At 39.6% G+C, this 15,733-nt stretch overlaps 1 protein-coding gene across 6 annotated transcripts in view; it reads left to right on the top strand.

Annotated features, from left to right (window-relative positions):
- Positions 1-15,733, top strand: part of WDFY3 (WD repeat and FYVE domain containing 3) — a 134,803-nt gene that overhangs the window by 96,783 nt on the left and 22,287 nt on the right. For 4 of the 6 annotated variants that reach the window (XM_035326042.1, XM_035326039.1, XM_035326037.1 and 1 more), the window contains 11 exons: positions 1,240-1,400; positions 2,063-2,292; positions 3,087-3,196; positions 4,062-4,244; positions 8,456-8,613; positions 9,830-9,907; positions 10,910-11,137; positions 11,861-11,914; positions 14,123-14,291; positions 14,505-14,668; positions 15,459-15,607. In XM_035326042.1, the coding sequence (XP_035181933.1) occupies positions 1,240-1,400; positions 2,063-2,292; positions 3,087-3,196; positions 4,062-4,244; positions 8,456-8,613; positions 9,830-9,907; positions 10,910-11,137; positions 11,861-11,914; positions 14,123-14,291; positions 14,505-14,668; positions 15,459-15,607 (1,684 nt within the window). The remainder of the gene's footprint in view (positions 1-1,239; positions 1,401-2,062; positions 2,293-3,086; positions 3,197-4,061; positions 4,245-8,455; positions 8,614-9,829; positions 9,908-10,909; positions 11,138-11,860; positions 11,915-14,122; positions 14,292-14,504; positions 14,669-15,458; positions 15,608-15,733) is intronic. The other 2 variants (XM_035326041.1, XM_035326040.1) reach the window with 1 other exon arrangement.

The raw sequence follows: 15,733 nt of genomic DNA, 5'->3' as shown, positions 1-15,733 counted from the left end.
GTACAGTCTACCTTGAACAGAGTCTCAGGTGATGTTTTAGTTCTCCATCAGATGTGAATCCAGAAAAGAAACTTGGAGAGTGTTGATAGTTAATATGCCTCTCCCAATGGTAAACAAGGGCCAGTAGCAATATCCGCAGAGATTTTTGTATTTCACCCTGGTTTGCACAAGATCTTATTAGTTTCAGTAAGCAGGTTGGGTTTTAATTCTATGTCAGATATTTTCATTTTAGATAGCTGCAAAAAGTTAGGTAAGTGTAAAGCTGCACAATGTATTTTCTAGGGTTGCTGTGGGTGCTTGGTGTGTGCCCTGCCCCTCTTGTTTTGGCCTTTTCACTGTCAATTTCCAGTGATTACTTACCATCAAAGTTCAGCATAGGTAAGTGACAACAAATACAGGCTGTGCAGAGAATGGTTTGAAAGCAGCCTTGAGGAGAAGGAGCTGGAAGTGTTGGTTGACAAGAAGCTCAACGTGACCCGGCAGTGTGAGCTTGCAGCCCAGAAAGTCACCCATACCCTGGGCTGCACCAAAAGCAGCTCGGCCAGCAGGGCAAGGGAGGTGATTCTTTCCCTCTGCTCTTCTCTTGTGAGACCCCACCTGGACTGGTACTATGGTCAGCTTTGGGGACTCAGCACAAGAAGGACATGCATGTATTAGAACGAGTCCATAGGAGACCACAGAGATTATCAAGGGCCTAGAGCACCTTTCCTGGTAAAGACAGGCTGAGGGAATTGGGATTGTTCACCCTGGAGAAGAGAAGGCTTCAGGGAGACCTTATAGCATCCTCCCGGTTTCACAGGGGACTACAGAAAAGCTCTTGTAGTCTCATTTCATCAAGGAGTGTAGTGATAGGACAAGGCATATCAGCTTTAAACTAAAAGAGGGTAGATTTAGATTAGATATAAGGAAGAAAATCTTTACTCTGAGGATGGTGAGGCACTGAAAGAGGCTGTCCAGAGAAGCTGTGGGTGCCCCATCCCTCTAAGTGTTGAAGGCTGGGGTGAGCAGCCTGGTCTGGTGTAAGGTGTCCCTTCCCATGGCAGTGGGAACTAGATCATCTTAAAGGTCCCTTCCAGCCAAAACCATTCTATGATTCTATGACAAGGCTTTAGCTTTTTGACTAGGCTTTAGCTTGACTGTCAGACTCTTTTCTTCTCTTTTACAGAAGTAGAAAGCATAGACTAATGCCAATATACTCATTTCTTTTTAATGAAGAAGCTTTATTTTGCTGTTACATAGGTGAAGATGCATCTCTGCCTATAACAAGTGGAGGAAGCTACCAAGTGCTGGTGAACAATGTGTTTTATTTTACACAGCGTGTGGTAGATAAGCTTTGGCAGGGCATGTTCAACAAAGAATCCAAACTTCTTGTGGAATTTATAATCCAACTCATTGCACAGGTAACAGTGTTATCCTATTAGCCTACTTGAAAAAATATTCTCACAATTTACATTAAAATCAATTTACATTTACATAAAATGGAGTGATGTCACTAAGCAGCCTGTGTACTACTTGGATGGTGCCTTTTGCTAATTGTGCAGCCTGGGTAGCTAACACTCCAAGATTGTAATTGTTCACATGCTGGTGGCCTGTCTTTGTTTAGCTCATAAGTATGCCTTTTTTTTTTTTCTTCTCTTTCACTTCTTAATGAGCTTTCCTAGCATATCTTATCAGTGTGCAGTGCTTTATTATGGGGCAGTTGAGTTAAAACTGCTTTTAGATGAAATTATTATTTTTCTTAAATGCCCTGGAAGCTTCCTAAATTCACCTCAGGAGATTTTTGGAAAGCTTCTTTGTGGTCTTTTATTGGAGACTGTTGAAGACTTCTGCTGCTCGAAATGAGAGAAAATGAAAATAGGCTGATTATTATGGATGTTCAAATTTTAAGTACATCAGCATCTATTAGTGTCAATTTGGCCCTTGAAATCCCTGGAAATGACACTATCTATTTTGAAAACACAGCGTGGATCAATTTGTGCAAAGATTATCTGCCTGTAAATTGATTTTTTTCAGCTGACATCTCATGATGTGTGGGTTGTTTTGTTTGTTTTGTTTCTATTAGTCAAAAAGAAGATCTCAGGGACTTTCACTGGATGCTATTTATCACTGCCTGAACAGGACCATCTTGTATCAGTTCTCAAGAGCCCACAAAACTGTTCCTCAGCAAGTAGCTCTCCTTGATTCTCTGAGGGTCCTTACTGTGAACAGAAACTTAATTTTGGGACCTGGAAATCATGATCAAGAGTTCATCAGCTGCTTAGCTCACTGCTTGATTAACCTGCACGTGGGAAGGTAAGTCTCTCAGACAGAAGTTTATGCCAGAACCAGGGCCGTGACATAAAAATCACCTGTTCCCTCTGACACCTTACAAATAAGTCAGCAAATTCCTGACAACTGTTTATAACTTTCAAGTCAGTGAAATGCAAGCAAGCTGTAGTGATTCATTTTGAAATAAAATGAGGTTTGAAGAGCCTAAGTTTAGAAAACAGTCTTACCTCCTTTTACACAGGTATTTTACAATATTAACACAAGTGCTGATCAACCATTATATTACTATGCTTTGACAATGTGAAATATTTTTTAAGTAGAAAGAAGCTCTGGTGTGAAGTAATTAATAGTTAAAGGGATCAGTCACTAGACTTAGGGTCTATTGAATATGTGTTCGGTATCTTAGTAATTGGATGTCTTCAAATAAGAATTAAATTGGATGGACATGACAAATGCTAGTAACGCCTGCTTGTCTGCATTGCTACAAAAGCCTGACTAGCATTTTCATTTTTCTTTCCAAAAAGTTGTAGGACTTGGATTTTATCCCAAGACACTTGGGAAACATGATCCACAAAAACCCTAGTGTTTGCCATTCATGGCTTTGGCCACACTGGTGTTTCCTGAAATATTTCTGCTTCTTCCAGCAACATTAGTGTCCATGTTATGTCCTTTTTGAAAAACCTTCAGTTTGGCTTGTGGCTGCAGATCATCAGAAATCAAGTGGACAGAAATGAAGATAATTGATGTAGCAGTACACATTAATCTTTGTAGCGCTTTTATTTGTTTCTGGTGGTTGTTCATTCACTGTGTATTTGTAGCAATGTTGATGGGTTTGGATTGGAAGCAGAAGCCAGGATGACTACTTGGCACATTATGATCCCCTCTGATATAGAGCCAGATGGAGTCTACAATCAAGATGTCAGTGAAGGTAATCTGAGTGATGAATCCACAGATGTCTGTTAATGCTGCTGCTTTATTGTCATCAGTAGTCTTTTACCCTAGTTATACTTTGGGCAGGAGAGTGTGTGTGTGTATAAACACTAAACAAACAAACAAACTTGAAACACCAAAACAGGTACATTCAAAATAAGCTACTGTTTTTAATACAGCAAGTGGACTTCATTTTTTTTTTTTTTTAATGGACGTGAACTAGAATTAGACTCCTTCATGTGTACTGAGTTGAATGCAATGTAAATGGATCCTTTTAAGTGTGTGCCATGCTCCTCTATCTGACAAGTCTTACAGGAGCATAGTTAAGGCTGTTATAAGATGTAGAATTATTACTCACTGATACCATTAGGATCTTTCTATCAAGGGAAACTTATGAACTGTCTGGTAGAAGAAAGGATCTTAGTTTAGCTCTTCTTATATGTATACATTTAATATTTACGTACACATCTATCAGTGTATACAGATATAAAAAAATACTTCTGTGATTTGTGTTTGGAATTGTATGTTTTTATATAGACTGTATATCTGTAAGATTCTTATTAATCTATTGTTGTTAATTTACGCGTGGGTATGGGAGAAGAATTGCAACTAATTGGAGCCGGTGTTTCAGATTCACAGAGGAAAGAATTTCAAAATTAACTTCTAGATGTGTACGAATAGTGTATAAATGATTAAAAAAAAAAAAAAAAGAGAGACAGGCTGTTAAAATGCATTTCACGAGTGCTACAAGAAGGGCAGAATGTCGAGTGTAATTGCTTAATCTATTCGTTTTGCTACTATAAAAATTCAAATTCAATAAGCAGCTTAGAAAACTTGCTGTTTATGGTCTTGTACTTACGCAGGTCGCCAGCTTCTTTTAAAAGCTATAAACAGAGTGTGGACAGAGTTGATTCACAGTAAGAAACAGGTGTTAGAAGAAGTTTTTAAAGTGATGCTACCTGTCAATGATCGTGGCCAAGTGGATATAACTGTTGCAAGACCTTTAATTGAGGAAGCAAGTTTAAAGTGTTGGCAAAATCATTTGGGTAAGTGCAACCTGTCCCAGATGTTAGATTTTCCAAAGGGAACCATGTGCAAAGGATATTACAATATGGACTTACCTATTGTGTATTGGTAAATACTTCAGCCTGTTATAGCTGAACATCTCTGATTCAGAAATGGTACCAGGTATGGGATATACTTACTCTGCCATACACAGTGCCTTTAGTCAACAGTTCTGCTTATCTCCACAGCTTCCTGTGTTTGTGTGAGCGTGTACCAAATAGCATCCTGTGAATTACGGTGGCAGAGGACTTTTATTTAGCACCTTTTCATGAGCACTTGCCTTGTGATGACCTATTAGACCTTACTGAGATTTGGATGTGCCAGGCAGGAAGGGAACCCATCTAGAGCATGTCTGGATGCAGCTCTCCCCATCGTTGATGAAATTGGAAATGTGCGACCGAACATCACTTCTATGGCAGCAGCGATACTTAGACTTTTCCTTGGCAGTGAAGTCTGTTCAACATAGGAAGCAGCTTTACAGGAAAAGGACCTGGTGGACAAGTTAAGCTCAAGTTAGCTGTGTGCCTGTATTAATAAAGGCCAACTGTTGTTGGAATGATTAGTATGAGTTCAGACAGCAGATACTCAAAGGTCATCTAAAACTGAGTGGAAATGGGCCTTTTACAATGGAATGGTTCTGAAGTAATTTGCTGGAAATACAATACAGCTCAGAGGAAGCAGTCTAGGAGGTTTCTGGAGAGCGTGGAAGATAGCTTCCTGACACAGCTGGTTAGTGATCCTACCAGAGGAGGTGCCCCACTAGACCTTCTGTTCACAAACAGAGAAGGACTGGTGGGAGATGTGGTGGTTAAAATGCATGTCTTGGGCAGAGTGACCATGAAATGGTAGAGTTCCCTATTCTCGGCAAAGTCAGGAGGGGGATCGGTAAAACTGCTGTCTTGGACTTCCAGAAGGCAGGTTTTGAGCTGTTCAGGACAGCAGTTGGCAGGGTCCCTTGGAAGGCAGTCCTGAAGGGCAGAGGAGTCCAGGAAGGCTGGGCACTCTTCAAGAAGGAAATCTTAAAGGCTCAGGAGCAGTCTATCCCCACATGCCCAAAGACGAGCTGGCGCAAAAGACAATCAGCCTGGATGAAAAGAGAGCTTTAGCTAGAGCTCAGGAAGAAAAAGAGGGTTTGGAAAAGAGGGCAGGCCACTCAGGAGGACGATAAGGAGGTGAGGCTGTGCAGGGACAAAATTGGAAAGGCCAAAGCTCATCTGGAGCTCAATCTGGCTACTGTTGTTAAAGATAACAAAAAATGTTTTTATAAATAAATAAACATGAAAAGGAGGACTAAGGAGAATATCTGTCCTTTACTGGATGTGGGGGGAAACTTAATGATGAGGAAAAGGCTGAGGTGCTTAATGCCTTTTTTGCCTCAGTCTTTAGCAGCAAGACCAGTTGTTCTCTGGATACCCAGCCCCCTGAGTTGGTGGAAGGGGATGGGGAGCAGAATGTGGCCCTCACAATCCACGAGCAAATGATTGGTGACCTGCTACAGCACTTGGATGTATGCAAGTCAATGGGGCCGGATGGGATCCACCCGAGGACACAGAGAACTGGCAGAAGAGCTGACCAAGCCACTTTCCATCATTTGTCAGCAGTCCTGGCTATCAGGGGAGGTCCCAGTCAACTGGCAGCTAGCAAATGTGACACCCATCTACAAGAAGGGCCGGAGGGTGGACCTGGGAAACTGTAGGCCTGTCAGTCTGACTTTGGTGCCAGGGAAGCTCATGGAGCAGATTATCTTGAGTGTCATCATGCAGCACTTGCAGGGCAACCAGGTGATCAGGCCCAGTCAGCATGGGTTTATGAAAGGCAGGTCCTGCTTGACAAACCTGATCTCCTATGACAAAGTGACGCGCTGAGTGGATGAGGGAAAGGCTGTGGATGTGGTCTACCTTGACTTCAGTAAGGCATTTGACACCGTTTCCCACAGCATTCTCCTCAAGAAACTGGCTGCTCATGGCTTGGACTGGCATACGCTTCATTGGGCTAAAAACTGGCTGGGTAGCCAGGCCCAGAGAGTCATAGTGAATGGAGATAAATCCAGCTGGAGGCCGGTCACTACTGGTGTCCCCCAGGGCTCAGTACTACCAGTACTAGGGCCAGTTCTCTTCAATATCTTTATCAATGATCTGGATGAGGGGATTGAGTGCACCCTCAGCAAGTTTGCAGGCAACAGACACCAAGTTAGGTGCGTGTGTCGATCTGCTTGAGGGTAGGAAGGCTCTGCAGGAGGATCTGGATAGGCTGGACCAATGGGCTGAGGCCAACGGTATGAAGTTGAGCAAGGCCAAGTGCCGGATCCTGCACTTGGGGCACAACAACCCCAAGCAGCGCTACAGGCTGGGAGATGAATGGTTAGAAAGCTGCCTGGCAGAGAAGGACCTGGGAGTAGTGGTTGATAGTCGGCTGAATATGAGCCATCAGTGTGCTCAGGCGGCCAAGAAGGCCAACAGCATCCTGGCTTGCATAAGAAACAGCGTGGCCAGCAGGACTAGAGAAGTGCTTGTCCCCCTCGGCTCTGGTGAGGCCACACCTTGAGTACTGTGTTCAGTTTTGGGCCCCTCACTACAGGAAGGACATGGAGGTGCTGGAGTGCGTCCAGAGAAGGGCAACAAAGCTGCTGAGGGGTCTGGAGAAGTCTTATGAAGAGCAGCTGAGGGAACTGGGGTTGTTTAGCCAGGAGAAGAGGAGGCTCAGGGGTGACCTTATCACTCTCTATACAGGTACCTGAAAGGAGGCTACCGGTACATTAAAGGAGGCTCCTTTGGTCTATTCTCCCACTTGCTCAGTGCTAGGACAAGGGGGAATGGGCTAAAGTTGTGCCAGGGAAGATTGAGGTTGGATATTAGGGAAAACCCCTCCCAAAGGGTTGTTAGGCATTGGAATAGGCTGCCCAGGAAAGTGGTTGAGTCACCATCCCTGGAGGTCTTTAAAAGATGTTTAGATGTAGAGCTTAGTGATATGGTTTAGTGTGGAGGACTTGTTAGTGTTAGGTCATAAGTTGGACTAGGTGATCTTGGATGTGTCTTCCAACCTAAATGATTCTGTAATTGAGGTTAATCTGGATATACAGAAAGCAATGTTGGAAATCGGTTTTGTGGTCCATGTACCTAGATATACTTTGTCCCTGGCTGAATTTTGTGTGCATTTCCGCTATCTAGCTAATAGTCAGTATTAAAAAAAATAAAATAAAGTGTTTTGAGCAGAGTCGAAGATCTTAGGAGAATATATTGGTTTAAGAAAGTAGTAGTGCATTTAAAAGAAGAAAATAGTGGAAGCATGTTTTTTTGTTTTTTGTTTTTTTTTTTTTTTAAATCAAATTTAATGCATATACAGTGAGGTCTATTAGATGAGTATGGGGAGAACGTGAAAATGCTGAAAGCTGAACTAATCTGTGATTTTTACTAAAGTTTTAACGTAAGCTTGCTAGTGTTTCTGGACTTGACAATCAATAGGGATGGCTGTATGTTCACAAAAAGGTGCACTGGCCCACCTAACTTCTCCTCTCAAAATGACATACTTGTGCTGACAGACTAGAGAGCAAGGTCATGATGCAGCCCCTTTTTGGATGTAGGGAGGGGCACAATGATGTCATGCTTGACTGGGTTACTTTTCATTTGTGTCTGCTATTTATAACAAATAGTATAGATTTATTTATTTTGTAACTGTTATGAAAGAAACTGTTTTGTCTGACATTGTCTCCCTTCTTTTGACTGCTCTCTTGGTCTTTAAGGGATGTAATTCAGCAATATGGAAATTAGTTGGGGTGGGGAGGGGAGGTGATGACCTTGTTCTACATACCGATTTTTCATTTATTCAGATGAGGATAGCACTCACAGCTGTTAGACCCTGGTTTTGATAATCAGTGAAAGGAATCAGAAATCTGCTTCTCATGTTTCCTTTCAAAATTAAAAAAAAATTCTGAATTTCTCCTGGGAATCTTCCTTTCAAAACCAAAACTGAAAAAAAAAAAAAAAAAAAAAAAAAAGCACATACCACATCCACAAGAAAAAACAAACAACCAGAAAAACAACAATAGAAAAGGTTACTCTGTTTATTGAACTGGCATTGATAATGAGAACAGATAGAGGAAAAAAAAAAAAAAAAAAAAGAAACAATAACACACAGACACACACACAAAAAAAACCACAAACAGAAAACACAACGTAAGATCTTTGTTTTTCAGCCCATGAGAAGAAGTGCATCAGTAGAGGGGAGGCCTTGGTTCCGACCACACAGTCCAAACTTTCACGAGTTAGCAGTGGGTTTGGCCTCTCTAAACTAACTGGTTCCAGGAGAAACCGGAAGGAGAGTGGGCTCAATAAACACAATCTTTCTACACAGGTAATGTCACTCGGTAAAATGCAATCTGAAATCCAGCATTATGATAAATATTGCAATATAAATGATCTTTCAGAGTGTTAGGTAAGATCTTGTGCTTGTTTTCATTATTGAATATTGAGACTGAGCATTCTCGCTTCTGTGTGTCCTAATCCAGCAAGCACAGCTGCCTATCTTTAACATTAAAAGGAGAGTTAAGCTTTTATATATCTGTAATGCTTTACTGCTTTGCTAGTCTGGGTCCTAATTAAGTTTGCCACACCACTTTGTAATGGAAGCCAAGATAGATGCTTGTCCTTTTTCTCATCCTACTGCCAAGATGTTTTTTTTTTTTTTTTTTTTTTTTTTTTTGGAAAATCCTTATAAGCATATTTTATGTATCATGACTAAACAAATACTGCTTTTCCCTATTTTTATTGTACTACATCAAAAACAAAGGAAAGACGGGTCTGAAAGTTTTGTAGGATGGAGTTCTTACTGTAATTAGCACTTGGAACAGCAGAGAGACTTTAGGTCATGGAGAGCAGGTGTATTCCTGCCATAAAGAAATGTGTAACTGCTGACTTCATCAGGAGTTATTAGTGTCCTGTGTAAGTTGAAAAATAGCTTGCCTTTTCACTTACTGGTCTGGAAATCATGCAGTGGACTTGATACAATAAAGAATTCTCAGTGATATTGGTCCTTTTCCTGGTAAATACATGAAAATGAAAAGGAAGAAACCCAAAAACTGAGCTGACAGGAATGGTTGTTAGGCATATCAGCAATGGAACAGGGTGTGAAAACAGGTGTGTGTCAATGTGGAATGATGAGAGCTGTAAGGGTTTCCATCAAATTGGGCAGCATCCACAAAATATTACCTGGAAATGGAGAAAAGTAGTAATTTTTGTTGTCTAGTGCCTCTCTTTAGGTATTTGAGAATTTTCTGAACCATTATGTGCTTTCAATATTTGCTAAATGTTTGCCAGTTTATCTTAAATTATGTCCCTGTATGTGAGTTTGCTGCCTTAAAAACAACCAAACAAAATAAAATAAAAAACGTAAAACACCCTTAAAAATATTTTTGCATGCAGTAGTTTGAAATTAATCCAGAACATATTTTAGGAAACTAGTCTTTTTGAACAAGTTAGCAAGGTGATGGATTCATGGACTTTCCATTCAAACAAAACATAAGCCTGCTTTTATAAAGTCTGATTCTGTCTGTCTCCTTACCTTCTATTAGGAAATTTCCCAGTGGATGTTTACTCACATTGCAGTGGTTCGCGACCTGGTTGATATGCAGTATAAGGAATATCAGGAGGTATGGTTCAGAGGATTACCTGAAACTGGTATTTTTGACATGTTTGTATTCTGTTTCTCAGTATGGGGCTTATAAAATATTAGGAGGTTGGTGATTAAACGCTTAATTGTATAGATTCTATTGTTATTTTAGGGTTTTTCTTTAATGCAGTCAAATAAAGCTAATTTTGATTTCATTGCAGCAGTAGTACCTAAGTTAAATCTTAAGTTTTTCGTAAGCTGTTTTAAAAAGCCTGCATGCTCTAGCATGTTTCCGTCTTTTTTTTCTTATTATTATTCGAAGGAGTACTTAGGCTTCTTGAAAAAAAAATAGCAGAAGACACAGGAAAGCATTGTGTACAAATGCTACTTTTATAGTAGTACAAACAAAATTTTACAGTACCTTTTTCAAATTATTATGCAGTGATAGAAAGATGATGTTCTGTGCCTTCTAGAATAAAATCATTGTACCCTGCATTTTCTTTCAAGCATCCCCACAGTCCTTTGGTTCAAAGTATTTGCTGAGGTGTGTTCTAAAAGTCTAAGAAATCAGCTTCCCAGAAGTTCAAATTATTGAAAGTGACTGGCAAAAATCCAACAGATAAGCTTTGCTTTTTTCAGTTTCCCTCTTCTTATGTAGGTAGGAAATGTAGGTAATGTAGGTAGGAAAAGCATCTGAAGTTATCTTTTTTAAATTCCTAAAATCCCTTTTCAAAATCAGCGTATTAATGTCACATTTTTTCATATTTGCTGTTTACAAATTATTTCAATTATAGGTAAAAACCAAAAGCAGAGTTCATTTGTTGTTTTTTTCCTCTTATGCTTAGAGAAATACGTGAATATTGCTTTTATAGTAGCTGAGACTGGAAAGTGTATTAAGGTGCATAATAAAATGCTACTGTAAATTTCAATTTTTTGTAATGTAGTTTGGTTTTCTGTAATGTAGTAAAAATGACTTTGCTTGCATCAGATGCAGGCTTAAAAACATCAGTCTTAATGCATATGGTAATATCTTTGTATTCAGCGTCAGCAGAATGCATTAAAATATGTGACAGAAGAGTGGTCTCAAATTGAATATGAGTTACTACGAGAGCGAGGTTTGTGGGGTCCCCCCATTGGTTCCCATCTTGACAAGTGGATGTTGGAGATGACTGAGGGTCCCTGTAGAATGAGGAAGAAGATGGTTCGAAATGACATGTTTTATATACAGTATCCCTACATGCCTGAAGCTGAGCAAGAAACAAACTTGCTGGTAAGTAATTCAGCATTTCATTATGAGTAATTTCATGCCCAGCTGTAAAATCCACTTTAAAAAAAAAAAAAAAAAAAAAAATTATCTTAAGCCTATTTTACTCTATTGGTTTACCAACATGCCTGTTAGCCCTAAATGGTTGGTAAGATCCAGTTATTCTTCATAGTATATTTAGGGGGGGACTGACCTGCTCACCAAGAGGCTATGAAATGCCATACCTATGGATGGGAGGTTTCACTCTGAGTTCTTGGCATAGTGCTACATAACAGTTGAAACAGATCTGGAAAAAAAAGCAAAAACCAAATAGGCCTATTGGCCTTCATTTGGATGTACTTCTTTCACTGATAATCTGTGAATATGAACATCAGCTACTTGGGCAGAAATGTATGTGGCCTTGGAAAGCTGGCAGTTCATTTCACTTTGCTTTGGAACAGCATTTTGAGGAAATGGAGCAGTCTTTATTGTGTCTTTTAGGTATGCATGTATGTATGCATGTAGGATTTTTTTCCTCAAATCAAGAATAAAAGCCATGGTACTTAAGCACAAACAAACAAAAAAATACTGTACAGCCAACTTTGCACCATTAGGTATATTTGTCTACTTTTTTCTGACACAGAATAGTTTTAGCAACAGTTAAGTGCACAGAAAGTGGAGAAGATATCATCATGCCTTCTTCTAAAAGTGTTCTTTTTCTGACGCATATACTTAATGCCCTGTTTTCAGTCTGACCTTTCAAGTAGACTTCCTGAGACATCTGATGATGGCATTCCTCAAAAGGTAAAGAAACACGCTGAGAGAATGTAAAATAATCACAACTTTTACAGTTTCTCCTGCATGTTGGGCAATCTTATTCTGTGCTTCCACAGTTGGCTTTCAACTTGCTCTTTCAGTATTTCCAGGCCTGAAGGTGGTGTTTTCCATATTCGCGTTAGAAGACGTTACTGTGCTCTCCTCAGTCTTCACCTAATACAACTTTCTGTAGATCTTAACTTCTTTTCTGCACACTAACAGGCTGTGTTGGGCTGTGCTGTCACTGTTCTCGTTGTGTTCAGAGTTGTAGCTTGGGGTTGGAACTAATGGTCTACAGAACATGTTTAGTAATGGGCAATGTGATCATTGGGAAGCACTGCTAGGAAAATGGATGTTGTTTGCAAAGGGGACCTGGTGAGCAGGGTTTTTTCTGCTTTCTAATCGTAATGGTCTGAAAGAGGCCTATTTTTGTTAGCACCACATTTATTAACCCAATGTTGTTGTTCCTGACCGTCTTCATTTTTATTATTAATGATATGTGCACAGTTGTTTGAAAATACAAATCGTACCTTAAAAGCACCAGATCTGTTAGGAACTGACTGCCCTGCAAGCATTTATCTCTTATGATGCTTCTCTATGAAATTGCAGTTAGTCTTGCCCATCACTAAGTATAGTGCACAATGTGCATTCACTGATTTTGAATTACAGTCAGCAATGAACTAATACACATAAATGAAAGTAATTGCTATATAGAAAATCAAATATGATTTGTTACTGATTTCTTCATGTTAGCAGTGCTAGTTTGGATTTTTCTTTGTGGACTTTACGTTACTACAGAGGAGTTAAAGAGTGAAGACTTACTGGAGCCCAACTCAGCAAATCAGATCACAGTGCTGTACATCTTGGATTTCTGGGGCAGGCAATTTGACCTGAAATAAGGAATCTCATGTTGCTGCTCTTAATTGCTTAGTCATCCCAAACATCTACTTGTAATAAAGCTGTTTTATTTTTATGGGTCACTTAGTGTCCTGCTACATCATCACACAGATGGACAGCAACAAAAAAAGAACATCACTTTTTATGTATTTGCAGTTACAACTGCAGAAGTGAACGAGGAAAAGTCTTAATTGAAACAGCAACTAATATTCTGCAGTTGCACAAAATGTAAAGCATTTATCTGAATTTATAATATTCCATTATTATCTCAATCTAATTTGAAGAATCGTGGGTTATATTGCTACAAAGTAACAATTTGTTTTTGTGATGGAGAGCTGAGTATGTTCACAAACTGAGCTTTCTAGAGTTAGGGTGTTGGCGTTAAATAGTACTCAGAGAATATTTTTGACTGAAATATAAAAATAATGGGTTTTCTTCTGTCCAGGTGCATCAGTTTGTTTTAATTTGGGAAGGGTTCTTGGCTGTGTAATAGCTCTTATCCCCATCTGTCTCTCCACTGATGTTGCTGACCTTGTCCTCGTTTAGTGGTTACTTTGATTTCTAACATTAATTCCATAATCAAAAGAGGAATGTGAGAATTAACCTGCTAAAAGAAAGCCAACAACACACCATCACCAGAGTGAAACATATCATAATCCATTGTGCTTATCCAAAGATATAAATGATGCTTGATGAATTACTTCACTTAAATGAATCCTCTTGTGCCAGTTGCCTGCCTGCAGGCCTTCAAAATCTGTATTTGTAAAAAAAAAAAAAAAAAAAAAAAACTGAATTAAGAATTTTTGATCCTTCAAATCAGGTCTCTGGCTGCTTTTCATTCATATCGACCTCCACTTATTTTCATCTTGTCTTGAGGAAAATTTTTACTCAAACTACACCTAGCAATGAATTTGGCTGTCTAATGAATGAACTGTAGGGAGTGATGAAAGGTTATAAAATGGCCATTTGATCTATCAGTCTTAGAGCAAAAGTATCCCAGCAGTCTTTTGTGACAGTTAATAACATACTGACCACACTTAATATGTCTCCACGTTGTAGGGTTAGCAGCAGGCATTTCTGCTTCATCATTACTTCAATGGTTCAAAATCTCCCTTACAAATTAGATGATTTATTGGATCTTATGAAGAGTCTCTGTTTTTGTATGTTTTGCTGTATGTCTGCACACGCACAAAGCACTTAGTGGGCATGCCCTGTGCTGCACACAGTGTTCCTGAAACTTACTTACTGAAGCAAGCGAGGAGTTGACTGACTAAGCCATTGTGTTCAATTATTTCTAAGAAACCTGCTCGCTACCGAAGGGCTATAAGTTATGACAGTAAGGAGTACTACATGCGCCTGGCTTCTGGAAACCCTGCAGTCTTCCAGGACACCATTGAAGAAAATACAGTGGGTGAAACCACTCAGCAGGAGCCAGAACATGGAGAGGACACGATTGCAAGAGTCAAAGGTTAGATCATTTATTTTGTCCCAAACTGTTCTCTTTAAATGTTCTGCCTTTATATCTTCTCTTGCATTCATGTTGGAATAAACATAAGGATCTTGTGGGGACTCTATTTTCTGTCTTAGCATTGGATCAGCAGTTTTAAACTTCAAAAGGTTTTGCACAGTGAATTTTAGTGTTTTATTATTATTATTATTCATCTTTGTTCGTCTTTTTCAGGCCTAGTGAAGCCTCCCCTGAAACGATCTCGCTCCGCTCCTGATGGAGGAGATGATGAGAACCAGGAGCAATCACAAGATCAGGTTGTTGAGGGGAGTTCAATTGATGAAGAGGAGAAGACTGACAATACAACTTTGCTTCGACTTCTTGAAGAAGGAGAGAAGGTACTGTGTACTGCAAACAGACTAAGCACTTACTGTATTGGAATTTCTGCTGTGCATGTAGCAAACACAAATAAACATCCTAAATAGCTTCCCTGATCTAAAGCTGCACCTTCTTAATATTCCATCAGCAGCTTCTTGCAGCATCCTTGAAACCAAATGTATACTTGAGTTCAAAGAGGTCCTGAGCCCAAAACCCCTGTACTGGAAACATTCTTGCTTTGCTTCTGCCTGCTACGGAGAATTCAACCTGTCGTAGAACTAAAGTTGCAAGCTATCCTGTGATTGGATTATTACACTGTCAACCTAATAAGACCCCATAAAGGAAATATACGTTGAACATGTAAATATTGCACATGATAGACTTTCTAAGTAATTCTTGTAATCATTAGAATGAAAAGTTTTGACAGTGAATGTTTTATCCCTCTGAACTATGTTCAAAGGCTGTTCTGGTTATTTAGTATTTCAGACTGTCTGTCTGAAGTATACCACTAAATAGATTTGGGATCAAGGTTGAAAGGGCTCCAGGTTGCAAAATATGCCCAAGAAGCAAAGCGAGAATGGACAAGTCAGTAAACATAGAAATCTATACTATATGATGGAGGCTTTATTTAAACTGCCTTTGAAATCAACGATCACAAAGGTGATGTACATCTCCAATTAATGGGAAAAATAGCAGAATTTTTGCTGTATCCCAAGTAATAAAGCACTGCTTAGGCCTTGTTCTAACAAAGCAATGGTCTGAGTTTGAGCTTGCCAACCTGCTTTTGTTCACAGCTGTCTTTTGTTTCAGATTCAACATATGTACCGCTGCGCTCGGGTTCAGGGCCTTGACACTAGCGAAGGGCTTCTTCTCTTTGGGAAAGAGCACTTCTATGTGATTGATGGATTTACCATGACTGCCACCAGAGAAATACGGGATATTGAGACGCTGCCTCCAAAGTGAGTGGTTTAATAAAGAGTTTCATCAGTCTTTAGTAGGTGAACAACAGGTATTTAATGAGATTCTTTTGAGTCAACTACAAAAACATGTCAGATTGTGGAAGATCTCAGGAGCAGTTTCTTCTG

Source organism: Oxyura jamaicensis, chromosome 4, assembly GCF_011077185.1.
Source record: "Oxyura jamaicensis isolate SHBP4307 breed ruddy duck chromosome 4, BPBGC_Ojam_1.0, whole genome shotgun sequence".
Lineage (NCBI taxonomy): Eukaryota > Metazoa > Chordata > Aves > Anseriformes > Anatidae > Oxyura > Oxyura jamaicensis.
Note: the sequence above shows the minus strand (reverse complement) of the source record. Positions and strands in the feature narration are given on the sequence as shown.